General features: G+C 37.8%; 1 protein-coding gene across 3 annotated transcripts in view; it reads left to right on the top strand.

Annotated features, from left to right (window-relative positions):
• The window catches only part of Cog6 (conserved oligomeric Golgi complex subunit 6), a 439,606-nt gene that overhangs the window by 149,525 nt on the left and 274,189 nt on the right, over nucleotides 1–15,892 (top strand). For all 3 annotated transcript variants that reach the window (XM_090377892.1, XM_090377894.1, XM_090377893.1), the window contains one exon: nucleotides 7,069–7,151. In XM_090377892.1, the coding sequence (XP_090234018.1) occupies nucleotides 7,069–7,151 (83 nt within the window). The remainder of the gene's footprint in view (nucleotides 1–7,068; nucleotides 7,152–15,892) is intronic.

Here is a 15,892-nt window from a genome sequence, read left to right on the forward strand (position 1 = left end):
AGTTAGTTAGGATAAGGCAGATTACATGTCTTTGATTAAGAGGTCAAATAAAAACGTAGAAGGAATTCTTTGCTAATTTTAACACTATAAGAAAAGGTGGAATCACATTGGTCCACCGAATATGAATGACATAACTGTTGATGATCTGTTCGTTTTGCAGCTACATTCACACATGAAAAACTGAAAGTACTAATTTAGTAGAAGTCTCTCTAATAATGATTTTGAGTTAAATGATTTTATAATAATGGAAAGGGTGGTGGAATAGAAACTGTTGCAGCTAAAAATGAACAAACAAGGCAGATGGAATATATCTAATTATATTAAAATAAACTGCAAATGAGGTAAGTCTCTACAGATTTGGGATATGTAAATGTATCTCCTTATCACAAGGGTGATAAGGAGATACTTAATTTTTGTGCAGATTAAGTAATGGAGTCAACAGTTAAGTAAGTAATGCAGGATAATTTTCCTATAAGTTGAACATTAAGACAATTGCAGCATGGATTTATTGAAGAGAAATCATGCTAGACCTGATTGGCTTCAATTTGATATATCCCCCCACTGCCTAACAATCCCCCCCCAATTATTGGACAAATTAGAAGGGTAAAATTTACTATGAAGTCAACAGAAAAGAACTGGATGCAAAGAATAATTTCAGCATCATGTACTTAGATTTCATTAAAGCTTTTGATTATCATATATATATATAGTAATAAAAATAATTAAGGGAAAAAAGTGAAGAGGTAGAGGGTGAAGGTAAATAATAGATAATTAAAAAATATGCATAAATAAGAAATAAATAATTACAAAATTGATAAAATAAGGATGTTGCCACACAACTTATAAAACTGCTTTCTCATCAGTTGCTATGATTGGAAGCAAAATAGCAACCTGTGTCTTCATTTCTTATGTAAACCACAAGCCAAAGGGTAAAAAGCACAAACACAAAAATAAATAAAATTGAGAATAAAATTTTGTAAACAACATAAAAATTACAAGGATTAAAAGGGGAAGGTAGAAAATGGCATGTGAATTTTACAGTTGACACTATCAAGATGAGAAATTAAAACTGGAATTGATAACAGAAATTTCTGAGTAACATATTACTCTAATACAAGTTAAGGTAAAGAGATTTAAAAATAGTTAAAAGCAAGTAGCCTTAAAAGAGAGCAAGAGACTATAGATATAACATTTAGGCAAAGTTACCATCAAGAGCTTGCAGAAAAAAATGAAATACAGATATAAAACTAAACAATAATGCACCTGGAAATATAGATTATGGTTGAATATAAAAGGATATTCAACCAGAATCTAGAAATTTCTAAGAAAAAAACATTAAGTGAATATAAGAATAGAAAAAAGTTATTCTATTCAACATGTATATATTGAATTTTATAAGTGATTGTTATATAAATTGGAATAGTGTGGCATTGGTGAATGCTTCTACTACATAAAAGGATGATTAAGTGTGATAGAAGAAAGACAGTTTTTATGAATGGTCACCATTCTTTATGGGGTAATGTGATGAGTTGGATACCATAGAGGTAGGTATTGATCCCTTTATTTTTTAAAATTTTATTGATGAAATTGATGTTGTTATTTCAAGTTTGATATCTAAGTTTACTGGTGTTATAAAGGTGGGCATAGGGGCTAATGAGAGTAATCATGAGACAATCTAGATAAACTAAGCAGCTGGACGAAAAATAGCAAACGAAGTTTAAGTTTGATAAATGCAAAATACAGGTATCCCCTGCTTTACATGATTCTGATTAACACATTTTTTGAATTAGCTCAGTTTATATACTGTTTATATATTTTTTATATATTATTAAATTTGAAAGTGTCTGCAATCATGCCCAGACATGATAGGAGGGAGTATTTGATGAAAGCCTTGTCGATCAATTCGGCCCTGCAGAGATTGTACTTGTACAATAAGGCTCATGAGATAGAATTTTTCGAAACGTGGTCTGTGCATGTTAACATGAGAGATTGTTTCTACAGGGATGGGATACAGTAAATAGAAAGGGTGCAAGAATATTTACTAATACTATTGAGGCAGTGTTAGGTGGGTTGGAAAATTGCTAGCTTGGAGGGATTAACAAACTAATTAACTGTAGTCACAGGCAGAGGTGAAAGTAATTCTTGTACTGCTTCTATTGGAATGAGCAGCAGCCTGGAAAATGAGGTACTGGGGACTTCAAGGGCTGCTGGGAGTCATCATAGGACAAGTAAATATATGGGTTGTGTTAGGGTAACTAAGAGCAGAAATAGCATTAGCATTAGTAGAGGCATATGATGCAAGAAAGAAAGCTTATGCAGCATCAGCCAAAAAAAAAAAAAAAAAAAACCCACTCCCATTTCACACCTGCGTTCATTCGAAATACTTGTCCAGCTGAGGCTTAAATTTATTTAGGCTATCAACTTCCACAACAATGGATGGAAGTCTGTTCCACCGACCAACTACTCGCTGGCTAAAGGCAGATTTCCACACATCTATCCTACATTTGTCTTTTCCTCGATTTGAATTTATGCCCAATCAAGTGATTATTCTGAGCAAGAGGCAGAATATCCCATCAGCAGCATTGAGCATGCTCAAACCATTCAAGGCTTTATACACCTCTATCAGATCACATCGCCAGTGCCTAGTCTCCAGACACTGTAATTTGCAAAACTTAAGCCTTTCTTCATAAAAGCTATCCTTTGTTCCATTCACTAACCTTATTGCCCTTCTCTGTACTCGTTCCAGCAGCTCTACATCCTTCTTGAAATGAGGCCTCCAGACCTGTATACAGACTCAAGGTGTGGCCTGACCATTGCCTTATACAAGGGAATAATCACCTCCTTATCCCTGCTAGAAAAATTCCTGTAGATATACAGGAATTTTTATAGCAGGGATCAATGATAATTAACAAAACACCATGATCTACTCTTACAGCCTGTCTACACTGCTCAGAAAACTTCATAACTGCCTGCACAATTATCCCCCAGGTCCTTTTCATTCTCTACCACTGTCAGTGTAGTACCACAGAGTTAATACGTTGCTCTGGAATTACTGTTTCCCATATGTAGTTCTTTAAATTTGTCAGTGTTAAACTTCATTTGCCACCTCTCAACCCATCTGCTCAACCTTTCCAGATCCTGTTTAAGCAGCATACTGTCAGTAGTGTCCTTAACAACCCTGCCAACCTTTGTATCATCTGCAAACTTGGACATTAAGCTTCATACACCATCATCAATATCATTTATAAATACAGAAAACAACAATGGACCCAACACTGAACCCCGAGAGACTCCACTAATAACATTAGTCCGCGAAGAGCAGTGTCCATAGATCACCACTCTCTGTCTTCTCCCCCTCACCTCAACCATCCCTTTATTCATAGCAGCAATTTGTTTCCAATGCCACACTGCTGCAATTTGTGCAGCAGTCTTCCATGTGCAACAGTATCAAAAGCCTTTCTAAGATCCAAATATATAATATCAAACTTATTCCCTGCATCCAGTTCTTTTGTGACTGCATCATAGTATCCAATCAAGTTGGTCAGGCAAGACTTGCCCTTAAAACCATGCTGTGTCTGAGCTATAACTGAAGTCTTGTCTAGATGATCCTGCAGTGCTTCTTTAACCAGTGCCTCCATTAATTTTCCTGGAACAGAAGTTAAGCTCACAGGTCTATAATGCCTTTGATCCTCCTTTGTGAATTGGGGTCACATTTGCACATCTCCAGTTTATGGGTACCTCCCCTGAGTCCAAAGAAGCTCTCATAATTATGGCTAAGGGTTTGCTTACTTCCTTTGCTGCCTCCTTTAATATAACTGGATAGATCCTATCCACCCCGGGTGCCTTTTTTATGTTTATCCTCAACAATTTCTCCTCCACTTTCCTCTCAGTTATTACAAAATCATCTAGCTCACTGCCAGAGTTTGCTTCACCTCTGGCATTCCCCTTCCTGAATAACTCCTCATGTATGAATGTAGATGCAAAATACTCGTTTAGTTTGTTAGCCACCTGAGCGAGATCATCAACAGTTGAACCATCAATATCCAGTGGACCAATCTGATTCATCCCTTTCCTTCTAGAGTTTACATAGTTAAAGAACTCTTTTCTGTTTTTCTTTGTATCCTTTGCCAAGGATTTCTGATAATCTGCCTTTGCTTACCTGAAGTACTTCAAATTCATCAAATAAATTTGATGAATTGGAAGTACTGGTCAAGACATCAAAAGCGGATATTGTTGGGACATCAGAGGCGTGGTGACAAATGACAAATGGAAGTAGTGCAGAATTGGAATATGGGGAGTACAATGAGTACAGGAAGGATAGACAAGACAGGAAGGAGGAGGGGTTATGCTGTTATTTAAGAAACGCATAAAATTTAAGGAAGTCCATCGAATTGACATTGGTGGACAATGCAATGTTGAGTCAGTGTGGTGTGACAAGCACTGGGAAAGGGGAAAATGAAAGTAGGTGTGTGTGTGTTATAGGTCTAACGAATCTGATCAGTATAATGAGCAATTGTGCAAAGAAATAGAGTGGGCCAGTAAATCAGAATGTCCTGTAATGGGGGATTTTAGCTTTCCAGATATTGACTGGAACTTGGGGGTTGGTCACTCACACATTAACAAGACTTTTTTGGATTTATTAGATGACTGTTTTCTACAGCAACATGTTCGAGAGGTAACCAGAGAGAGTAATACTCTTGATCTGATCATCAGCACTGATTCTTCATGCATTAAGAATCTGCAGATAAAGGAACTACTAGGTGGCAGTGATCACAGTGTGCTGAAGTGGGGTTTACTCCAAGAGTTAACTACCATCAGGGGTAAAGGGAAGGGTTTTTGCTTTCGTAAAGGCGACTACGGAGGTCTGAGACAATAGTTAAATTCTATATGGTGGGATCAACTGATGATGTTAAAAACAGCTAATTCTAAATGGGAAGCTTTCAGGGAATTAATCTTGGAGGATACTAGGATTTTCATACCTTAAGAAATACTGTTCAAGGTCGAGGCCTAAATGGATGTCAGATGAGTTAATGAGGCTTGTGGCAGAGAAGCAAAATGCATGGGATGCATATAAATTATCAGGTTACCAGAAGCCTATGGCAGATATAAGCTAGTCTGTAATAAAGTCACAAAGGCAGTTAGGCAGGCGAAGGCAGATAACAAGAAATCTTTGGCACAGGTTGCAACAAAAAACAGCAAAAAATCTTTACTTAAGTAAACTCTAGAAGGAAAGGGATAAATCAGATTGGACCACTTAACATAGGTGGTATGACTATTAATGATCATGCTCAGGTTGCTGATAAACTGGAGGGGAATGCCATAAGTTTATCAAACTGTAACATTGAGCTAAGTGATTTTGTAATAACTGAGAGAGCAAAGTGGAGGAGCAATTGTTGAAATTAAACATGAGGAAGGTACCTGGGGTGAATGGGATCTATCCAGTTATATTAAAGGAGGCAACAAGGGAAGTTAGCAAACCCTTAGCCATAATTATGAAACTTCCTTGGACTCGGGGGAGGTCCCCATGGACTGGAGATGTGCAAATGTGTTCCCAATTCACAAAGGGCGATCAAAAGTTGACATGGGTAATTACAGCTCTATTAGTCTACCTTCTGTTCCAGGGAAAATAATGGCATTACTGGTTAAGGATGCGCTGCAGGATCATCTAAACAAGGCTGTAGTTATAGTTCTGACATAGCATGGGTTTGTTAAGGGGAAGTCTTCTCTAACAAATTAGATTGGATATTATGATGTGTCACAAAGGAATTGGATGCAAAGAATAATTTTGATATCATATATATTTGGATTTTAGGAAAGCTTTTGATATTGTGGCACATGAAGACTACTGTATAAATTGGAGTCATATGGCATTAAGGAAAAGTTGCTACAATGGATAAAAGGATGGTTGAGTGCGAGAAGACGGAGAGTGGTTATCAGTGGACACTGCTGTTCATGGATTAATGTTATTACCGGAGTTCCGCAGGACTCGGTATTGGCTGATTGTTGTTTTTGGTATTTATCAATGATATTGATGAAGGTATATCAGGGTTAATATCTAAGTTTTCAGACGATACAAAGGTTGGAAGGGTTGTTAATGACAGTAATGATCGTATGCTAGAGCAACAGGATCTGGAAAAACTGCGCAGATGGGCTGAGGGGTGGCAACTGAAGTTTAACCTTGAGAAATGTAAAGTACTGCATATGGGTAGCAGTAACCCAAGAGTAATGTATCAACTGGGTTGTACTACACTCGGGTAGTTCTGAATGAAAAGGATCTGGGTGTAATTGTGTAGCCAGATATGAAGTTTTCTGTACAGTGCAAAAAGGCTGCAAGAGTAGCTCATGGTGTCTTATCAATGATATACAGGAATTTTGCTAGCAGTGATAAGGGGGTGATTGTCCCCCTTGTATAAGGCAAGAACAGGCCTCACCTTGAGTACTGTTTACAGGTCTGGAGGCCTGATTTTAGGAAAAATGTCGGGTTGCTGGAACGAGTACAGCGAAGGGCAACGAGATTGGTGAGTGGAACAAAGGGTTGGTTTTATCAAGAAAGGCTTAAGTTTTGCAAATTGCAGCTTCTGGAGACTAAGCACCTGTGAGGTGATCTAATTGAGGTGTATAAGGCCTTGAATGGATTGTGCAAGCTCAGTGCTAATGGGATTCTTCCTCTTGCTCAGATTACTAACCTGGGGGGGGGGCATAAATTCAGATTGAGGAAAGGCAATTGTAGAATAGATATGCAGAAATTTGCCTTTAGCCAGCAGATGGTTGACAGTTGGAACAAACTTCCTTCTGTTGTATTGGAGGTGAGCAACTTAAATAGGTTCAAAGCAGAACTAGACAAACATTTGGAATGAATGGATGGGTTAAATGGGAAGGGTTTTTTTTTTTTTTTTGGCTGATGCCATATAAGCTTGCTTTCTTACATCATATGCCTCTACTAATAATAAACAGAATTATAGGACAATATATACTGTATTTGCAATTTTTATTTCTTATATTTGGATGCTTTTATTTTTAAAAAGAGAAAAATATTTTATGTTTTGATTTATAACTTTTTATTTTCAGAATTTCTTCATTATCCTGAACAAAGTGAAGAAGATACATAACGATTGTAAATTGCTGTTGAGAAATAACCAGCAGACTGCAGGGTAATCTATCTATTATTGCTGTTATTGTTAATATAGTAGACTGTCAATTTTCTGGAATGGATGGTAAAAATAAAATCCTGGATTTGGATTTCTCAGTTAATCCAAAAATATTGAAAAATCTTCAGCAACATATGTAAAAAATATGGTGATTGATAAAAAACTTACCATGCCATTTTCAGACTTTTGAATAATTTAAAATTTTTTTCAGTTGAAAGCACGACTCTTGCATTTACCCATCATATTCTTGATTTCTAAACAGAAAGTTGCAATTTAGAATATGGTACCCCTCTTGTTATGCTATGAGATACAGAACGTTGAATGAAGGATATGAACTGAGATAAATAGTTGTAATTAGAAAAAAAAAAACAAACAAACCACACACATTAGGATCATGTTTTTTGTTGATTTTGGGCCTCCGTAGCCGAGTGGGCAGGAGCGGGAGTGCAGTAGCACATGCTCTTTGAGTAGACCGGGGTTCAAGCCCCTGACTGCTGAATACGGTCGATCTGCCAACCCGCACTGGACCAGCGTGGCAGATTATTAACTTTACTTTTTTTTTTTTTTTTTTTGATGACTTTCATTTTGTTTAGTGAAAAAAGGTTAGTTTTTTTCTCAACTTTGAGAGGGATTCAATCAAAAATCGGTCGTTGACACAGACAGGGGATTCTGTGTTCTAAAGTTTTATTCAAAAAAACAATTTTATTTTAAAAAAAATTTCAACACTCCTGACATAAATAATGAAACAAAATTTGTCTTTTTGCAGTGGGATGGAACACAAACAATCCATGCGACGCACTAAAAGAAACTAAACGTTTGTTCTCTTTCTGTTGTTTCTTTCGAATGGTGGGTGTGAAGACAGCAGGGTTTGCAAATTAATAGTTACATTTGTCTCCCAATCATGCCTTTAATGCAGTTTGTTGTCACTTATTTACAACTTGCAAAATATTTCATTGTCGTTGAGGTTGTCACAGACATTCTCTCAGATATGCCAGACAAGCTGTACTTGCTACCTGGGAGTCTAAAACGCTGATGGAACTGATATTCGGGTGACACTCAAGGAAGTGGACCCAATTTTGGGTCCACTTACTTGAGTCCGGACGGTCTGTGACAGCCAAATCCTCTGCTTGCACCTTCACGATGGTGGGACTGTTAGTAATCCTGGGTATAACCTCAATGCACAAGTACATGGTGGGTGACCACCCAGGTGTGGACCAACGTAAGCAGGGGGTCGAGGTGTGGCGCCCACACCACATGGAGGAACGCCGCCCCTCTATGTTACCAGGCAGTACTAGGTGGTAAATGACTCTCATCAACCAGTGAAATACCACCACTTTGCTTATTGGAGGCTTGAAGTGGTGGAACCCATGTTTAGTCTCTAGAGCTAAGTTCCGGTCAACCCTTCCCTATCTCTTCCATCATGCAGTATGATTGATGACTTTTGAGGTTATGATGAACGTCGTGGCGATATCCAATATTCCTTACATTTCGAGGGTACAGCTCTAAAATGGTGTTCGCAGGCTGGCCGCTAGTTAGTACACTGGACTGAACCTATTGGTAACTCTCTAGGAGGCTTCCGGATCAGCTAGTGTATAATCTTGCTACCTCTACTCTGCCAGATAGTGACTGGAGGGAGTCCGAGTAGTGTGTATGCGGGGAGCATTGTCGAGGCCACGTTATGTCAAGGATCTGGGTATATTCTTACCACATGTACGCCATATCCAAAAATTTCATTACTTCATACAGCATGTCCCACCCACTTTTTCTTACTATTGAATACACCATGAATTGTCAAACTAATAGAGCAAGCTTATCTGCGAAAAGATCTAAACCTCCCGAGGACTTCCTAATTCATTTCACAAATATACGTGGCCTCAATTCTAATCTCAACGATGTCCATTTCCACTTGCAGTCTGCCAAACCCCATGTACTTTTTCTGACAGAATGTCAGTTATCGGTTGATTCAACTACTGCTCATCTCAGATGCCCAAATTATTTGCTGTATGATTCCTTTCGCCTCAAAGGTGGTACTTGTGCATATGTCCGTTCTGATATTCTCTGTCAGAGACTTGGCAATTTGGAATCTCCTCTCTTTGATCTTCTCTGGCTTAAAATCTCTCTCTCTACTTCATTTTGTCAAATTCATCTGTTGTCTCTACCGTTCTCCCAACTCCACTAATCACTTGGAGCTCTTTGACTTCCTCTCTTTGCAGCTTGACTTTCTCCAGTCCAACTTTCCTAACAGTGAGGTAATTTTCCTTGGTGATTTTAATGTTCACAACTCCAGCTGGCTTCCGTTTTCTAGTCATACCGACCCAGCTGGTCGCGATGCTGAGGCTTTTGCAATTACTAATGACCTAGCACAAATTGTTCATTTACCTACAAGAATACCAGACAATCCTAATCATACAGCCAATAGGCTTGATCTTTTTCTCACAAACAACCCTTCTAAGTACACGGTCGAAGTGAGAGGTCCTTTAGGCACTTCAGATCACAACTTGGTGATTGTCTCTTCTCCAATGGAACCTTTATCTCATGGCTATTTCCAACCTCGTGTTGTTTGGCATTACAAAAATGCAAAATGGGATGACCTGCGAGACTTCTTTTCCTTGGTCGGATTACTGTTTCAAAACTTCTGTTGTCAATGTTTGCTCAGATCGTGTCAGTGAAATTATTCTTGCAGGAATGGAATCCTTTATCCCACACTCCACTTTAAAATCTTGTCCTTTATATAAACCTTGGTTTTCCAATAAATGTGCTAAAGCTGTTCAAGAGAAGAATGTTGCATGTCGTAATTGGCTTGTTTCTAATTCTTCAGTTTCATTTTCTGCCTGCACCAAAGCTCGCAACAATTGTAAAGCAGTTATTAATCAGTCCAAACTAGAGTTTGAACAAGCTAAGAGTAGAAAACTTGCTTCTTGCCCTAATGGTAGCCGAGCATTCTGGTCTCTTGCCAAATCTATTGGCCGCAACGTTTGCCCATCTCTGCTCCCACCTCTGTCCAAACCAGATGGTTCTGTTGTCACTTCAGCCAAGGATAAAGCTGACCTGCTAGCATCCCATTTTTCTTCCAGCTCATGTATTAATGATCTTGGTAAAACACCTCCCACCATTCCCAATACGCTCCATTCAATGCCTCCTGTGGTCTTCCGTCTAAAGGATATCAGAAGGATTTTGGTGAATCTTGATGCTAAGAAAGCTCCAGGTCCTGATGGTATTTCTCCACTTGTTCTCAAAACCTGTGCTCCTGAACTTACTCCTTTTCTTTGCCACCTTTTCTCACTTTCTTATTCCAAAGGTGTTTTTCCTTCTGCTTGGAAATTTAAGGAAAGGTAAAAATTTAAGTAATAAAAATATAAAAATGACAAAATAAGCAATGTTGAATTATCTTTAAAATTTTCCCCCTCAAAAATTTAACTAAAATTACAAAAATTTAATTTGACTTCTCTCAAAACTTGTTTGTATCATGAATAAATTTTGAGAGAAACCCTTACTCATGTCCAGAGTCGGACATGAGCCAGAGCACTCAGTAGCAACTGCTTGTTGTACGTTTAAATTTAGTAACTGTGAAAATAAACATCATAGTTAACTCCGAGAGCAGCAAGTATTATTTGTAATTCTTTAACAATATAGTGTCAGAATAAAGAGTAAAATCAGATTTTAAAGTGCACCATGCCTGCAGATGCTACAATGAATCCAAAAGAATTTTTTTTTTTTTCATGAATCCATTACAATGGTTAAAGAAAAAAAATAATTTATTACACGATCATAATCAAAGCAATATGTTCAACAGCTAATGTTTGCTCAATGGATGCATATGTATCCCATGAGTACACATTGCATTAATAGAATGTAAGCACTTTAATATATAGCAGACTCTCGATTTACAAGGATCGGATTAACTGGGACACTTTAAGACTTCAAAGTAATATATATATATATATATATTCACCAGAAATCATAAAATTCAAGTAATAAATAGAAAGATATAAACAAATTTTTTTTTTTTTTTTTTTTTTATGTAAACCCCAAACATGAGAGGTATTAGAACCTATAGTACTTAGTACCGTGCTTGGGTTGGAGGTTGAGAAGACGAAAGAAGATATTTGTTGACATTGGACTTGAACTTCTGTAGATTGTAATTTTCAGGAAATACATATGAAGGAAGGTTGTTCCAGAAAACGGCAGTTGAATGAATAAATGAGGAAGATGAAAAGTTGGTTCTGTGGGTTTGAAGTTGGACAGTAAATGGATGTTGGCTGGTGGCGGCACGTGTTCAGATTGTTTTGAAAGAGAGAGCGGGAATTATAGAAGCCAATTCAGAAGAACAGTGCCCATGGAAGTATCTGTAGAAGAGGCATGCAGCAGAAACAGTGCGTCTATGAGAAAGCGAGTGGAGAGGCTCTGTTAGAGATGAATCATTAATCAACCTAACTACCCTCTTCTAAATGGAATCGAGAAGCCCGAGAGGGGTTTTGGGGGCACCACCCCAGATGTGAGAACAATATTCCATGGCAAGGCGGATTTGCAATTTATACAGAGTGAGCAGCTGTTTGGAAGAAAAGTAACGCCGAGAGTGAAAGAGAAAACCAAGTTTTTTAGATGCAGAGGAAGCAATATTTCTAATGTGCTTGTGCCAAGAGAGATTAGAAGTAAGGGTAATCCCCAAAAGAGATATATCATTTTGCCTAGAAATCGGAGTGTCACTAAACATAAGAATAGGAGCAGAAGAATCCTTTTTGCGAGATATAAGACAAGACTGAGTTTTAGAAGGGTTGAAATCAACTAAGTTGTCTTTGTTGATTTCAACCTGAAGATCGGCATTTAAGGAATTGGTAGCAGATTTTCAAGAAGTTGAAGCTGATTGAGCAGGACAAGGTTTCTCAAAATGGAAAGTTGAATGCAATGTGCTATCATCGGCAAAACTGTGGATAGGATTTCCAGTCAATGGAAGAAGGTCATTGATATACAAGAGCAAAAGAGTGGGGGAAAGAACTGAACCTTGGGGGACACCGGCATTAGTGGAGAAGTTAGAAGACAGAGAGCCATCTACCATCACTCTCAGTGAACGATCAGAGAGAAAACTGGATAACCAATTACTAAAAACAGTTGGCAAACCATAAGATGGAAGCTTGTTTAGAAGTTTAAATTATGGTTTTAACTGGAAAAGATATGCATAACGTGTCATAGGATGTCATGAGTAATGGGGGAATTGTCACTGACAGTTCGCTTATAAGTTAGGGCCTCTATTCCTTGTACTCTTGTCTCACCTATGGTGAACCTCCTCTAAATGATGGTAATTCTTTTCTGTGTGCTAAATGTTTGAATGCAATGAACTTAACACTTTTGTTACTGGCTTGGACTATAATCTTTATGAATCGAATTCAAAAATTATGGGATTGGGAAAGGCAGAGAGATTTTGGGCTTTCTTGTCACTATGGCTCAATTAGTCAGCTGCTGGCAAAGGTTTGACAAATATATCCAGTTTTTCTTCCATCACATTGGGAGAAAATGGTTCTTAAAGAAAGATGGTTTTCCCTAAAAGTGGATAAAAAACCTCCTGACACACTTGTGCATTTCACTGTCCACCCATGTCAACTGGAATTGACATGTGTGGACAGTGAAATTTTGAGTTAGTTTGGTGTGGCATAAATGCTGGGAAAGGGAAAATAAGAATAGGAGTGTGTTATAGGCCTAATGATTCTGATGAGTACAGCGAACAATTGTGCAGAGAAATGGAGTGGGCCAGTAAATCAGAATGTCTTGTAAAGGGGGATATTAACTTTCCAGATATTAACTGGATCTTGTGGGTTAGCATGCTGGCAAGACTTTTGTGGATTTATTGGAGGTTTGTTTTCTACAGCAACATGTTTGAGAAGCAACCAGAGGGAGTAATACTCTTGATCTGATTATCATTAGTGATGGTTCAAACATTAGGAATTTACAGATAGAGGAACCACTAGGTGACAGTGATCACAGTGTACTGATGTTTTTTTTTTTTTTTTTAGGAGCTTTAGCAACTAAGGCCATATTGCTCCGGGGATATGCGGTGGTCATTCGCGAACTTTTCCACATCCTCCGTATTTGGTTGTACTGATGTGGGATTTACTTAAAGATGAAACTACCATCAAGGTTAAAGGGAAGGGTTTTTGTTTTCGTTAAAGTGAACAGGGGACTTAGACAGTTTTTAAATTCTGTACAGTGGGCTCAACTGATGATGTTAAAAACAGCTGTCTAAATGGAAAGCCTTTGTGGAATTAATCTTGGAGGGTACTAGGCTTTTCATACCAACTAAGAAATACTCTTCAAGGTTTAGGCCTAAATGGATGTCAGATGAATTGGGGCTCGTGGCAGAGAAGAAAAATGCATGGGATGCATGCATATTATCAGGCGACACTGAAGCCTATGGTAGATATAAGCTAGTCTATAAGCACGTCTCAAAGGAGGTTAGGCAGGCGAAGGCTGATTACAAGAAATCCTTGGCAACGGATGCAAAGAAAAACAACAAAGACTTCTTTATTTAAGTAAACTTTAGAAGGAAGGGCTGAATCAGATTGATCCACTTGATATCGATGGTTCAACTGTTGATGATCCTGCTTAGATAGCTGACAAACTGAATGAGTATTTTGCATCTACATTCACACATGAGGAATTCTGTAAAGAAGGGGAAGACAGAAGTTTACTAAACTCTAAAAGGGAGCTAAATGATTTTGTAATAACAGAGAGCAAAGTTGAGGAGAAATTGTTGATGTTAAATATAAAAAAGGCACCTGGGCAACTGGAATCCATCCAGTTCTATTAAAGGAGGCGGAAAAGTAGTAAGCAAACCCTTAACCATAATTATGAGAGCATCCTTGGACTCAGGGGAAGTCCCCATGTATCGCCAATTCACAAAGGGTGATCAAAGGATAAAACAAGTAATTACGGACCAGTTAGTTTAACTTTTGTTCCGGGGAAAATAACGGAGTCACTGATTAAAGAAGTGATTCAGGATCGCATAGACAAGACTTCAGTAATAGTTCAAGCACAGAATGGGTTTGTTAAGGGGAAGTCTTGTCTGACCAATTTGATTGGATACTGCGATGTGGTCACAAAGGAACTGGATGCAGAAAGCAATTTTGATAATATATATTTGGATTTCAGGAAAGCTTTTGATACTGTTGCACATGCAAGACTTCTGTACAAATTGGAACGGTATGGCATTAAGGGCAAGTTGCTGCAATGGATAAAGGGATGTTTGAGTGGGAGATGGCTGAGAGCGTTAATAAATGGACACTGCTCTACATGGATTAATGTTATTAGTGGAGACCTCAGGGTTTGGTGTTGGGCCCATTGTTGTTTTCTGTATTTTTCAATGATGAAGTATATCAGGCTTAATGTCCGGTTTTGCAGACAATACAAAGCTTGACAGGGTTGTTAATGACAGTAATCGCAGTATGCTATTGCAACTGCATCCAGTAAAGTTGGGCAGATGGGCTGAGAAGTGGCAACTGAATTTTAATATGAAATAGAGTAAAAAAATTATGTGGAGGTCCTACAGTCTTGAAACTTTATTAAACAGTTGGTCAGACAACTTGAATAGTCGAGACCCGCTAATTTTTGTAGTATCAGACAAATGCTAATAATTTATTGTAATTTTTCCTTGTAGAGGATCTGCGATCTCATTATGGATTTAAAATAAACTTTTTGGATTTTTTGAAAAGGGTAGTATAGGCTATTTTTGGGAATTTTAAAGGAATATTAAATTTTAAGAATATTATATATTTTATTTTCAGGCAGAAGAATACTCTTACCTGGGGTTTTTTTCAGGGATGGCTGCCTCCAGAAGAGGTGTAATTCAGAAGATGCTGAAATTGCAATTATATGGAAGGAGGACGAAGGAAAAGCCAGCTTTTGTCCTAAATTCTTGCATGGGGAGTAATTGAAGGCATAAAGGGGAGATGATGTCCTGAAGCCTGATGGGGGCTTTTCGTTTAACGAAACCTTTCATTGAAGAAAACCTCGGGTAAGAGTATTATTCTGGCTGAAAATAAAATATATAATATTATTAAAATTTAATATTCCTTTAAAATTCCCAAAAAATAGCCTATACTACCCTTTTCAAAAAATCTACAAAGTTTATTTTAAATCCATAATGAGATCACAGATCCTCTACAAGGAAAAATTACAATAAATTATTAGCATTTTCCGATTTTATGAAAATTAGTGGGTCTTGATTACTCAAGTTGTCTGACAAACTGAATTTTAATATTGAAAAATGCAAAGTACTGCATATGGGTAGCAGTAACCCAAGAGAAATGTACCAACTGTGTGGCACTACACTCAGGGAGGTGGAGAATGAAAAAAGACTTGGGATTAATTGTGCAGTCAGAAGGAACAACCTTCCTTCATACATATTTCCTGAAAATTAGTCTACAGAAGTTCAAGTCTAATGTCAACAAATATCTTCTCTCATCTTCTCAACCTCCAACCCAAGCACGGTACTAAATACTATAGGTTCTAATACCTCTCGTGTTTGGGGTTTTCATAAAAAAAAAAAAAACTTTCCTTATTTCTGACCCAAGGCAATTATTCCTTGGCTTTGCCAAGCCAGGAAAGGATCTTAATTATTGTCCTATAGCTCTGACCAGCTGTCTGTGCAAAATCCTAGAGAGAATGGTTAATTTTTGTTTAATATGGTATTTATAATCAAATGACCTTCTCTTTAGCATCCAATGTGGCTTCCAAAGGAACTGGGCCACTCT

This window comes from Mastigoproctus giganteus, chromosome 7 (genome assembly GCF_048544385.1).
Source record: "Mastigoproctus giganteus isolate SK-2022 chromosome 7, ASM4854438v1, whole genome shotgun sequence".
Lineage (NCBI taxonomy): Eukaryota > Metazoa > Arthropoda > Arachnida > Uropygi > Thelyphonidae > Mastigoproctus > Mastigoproctus giganteus.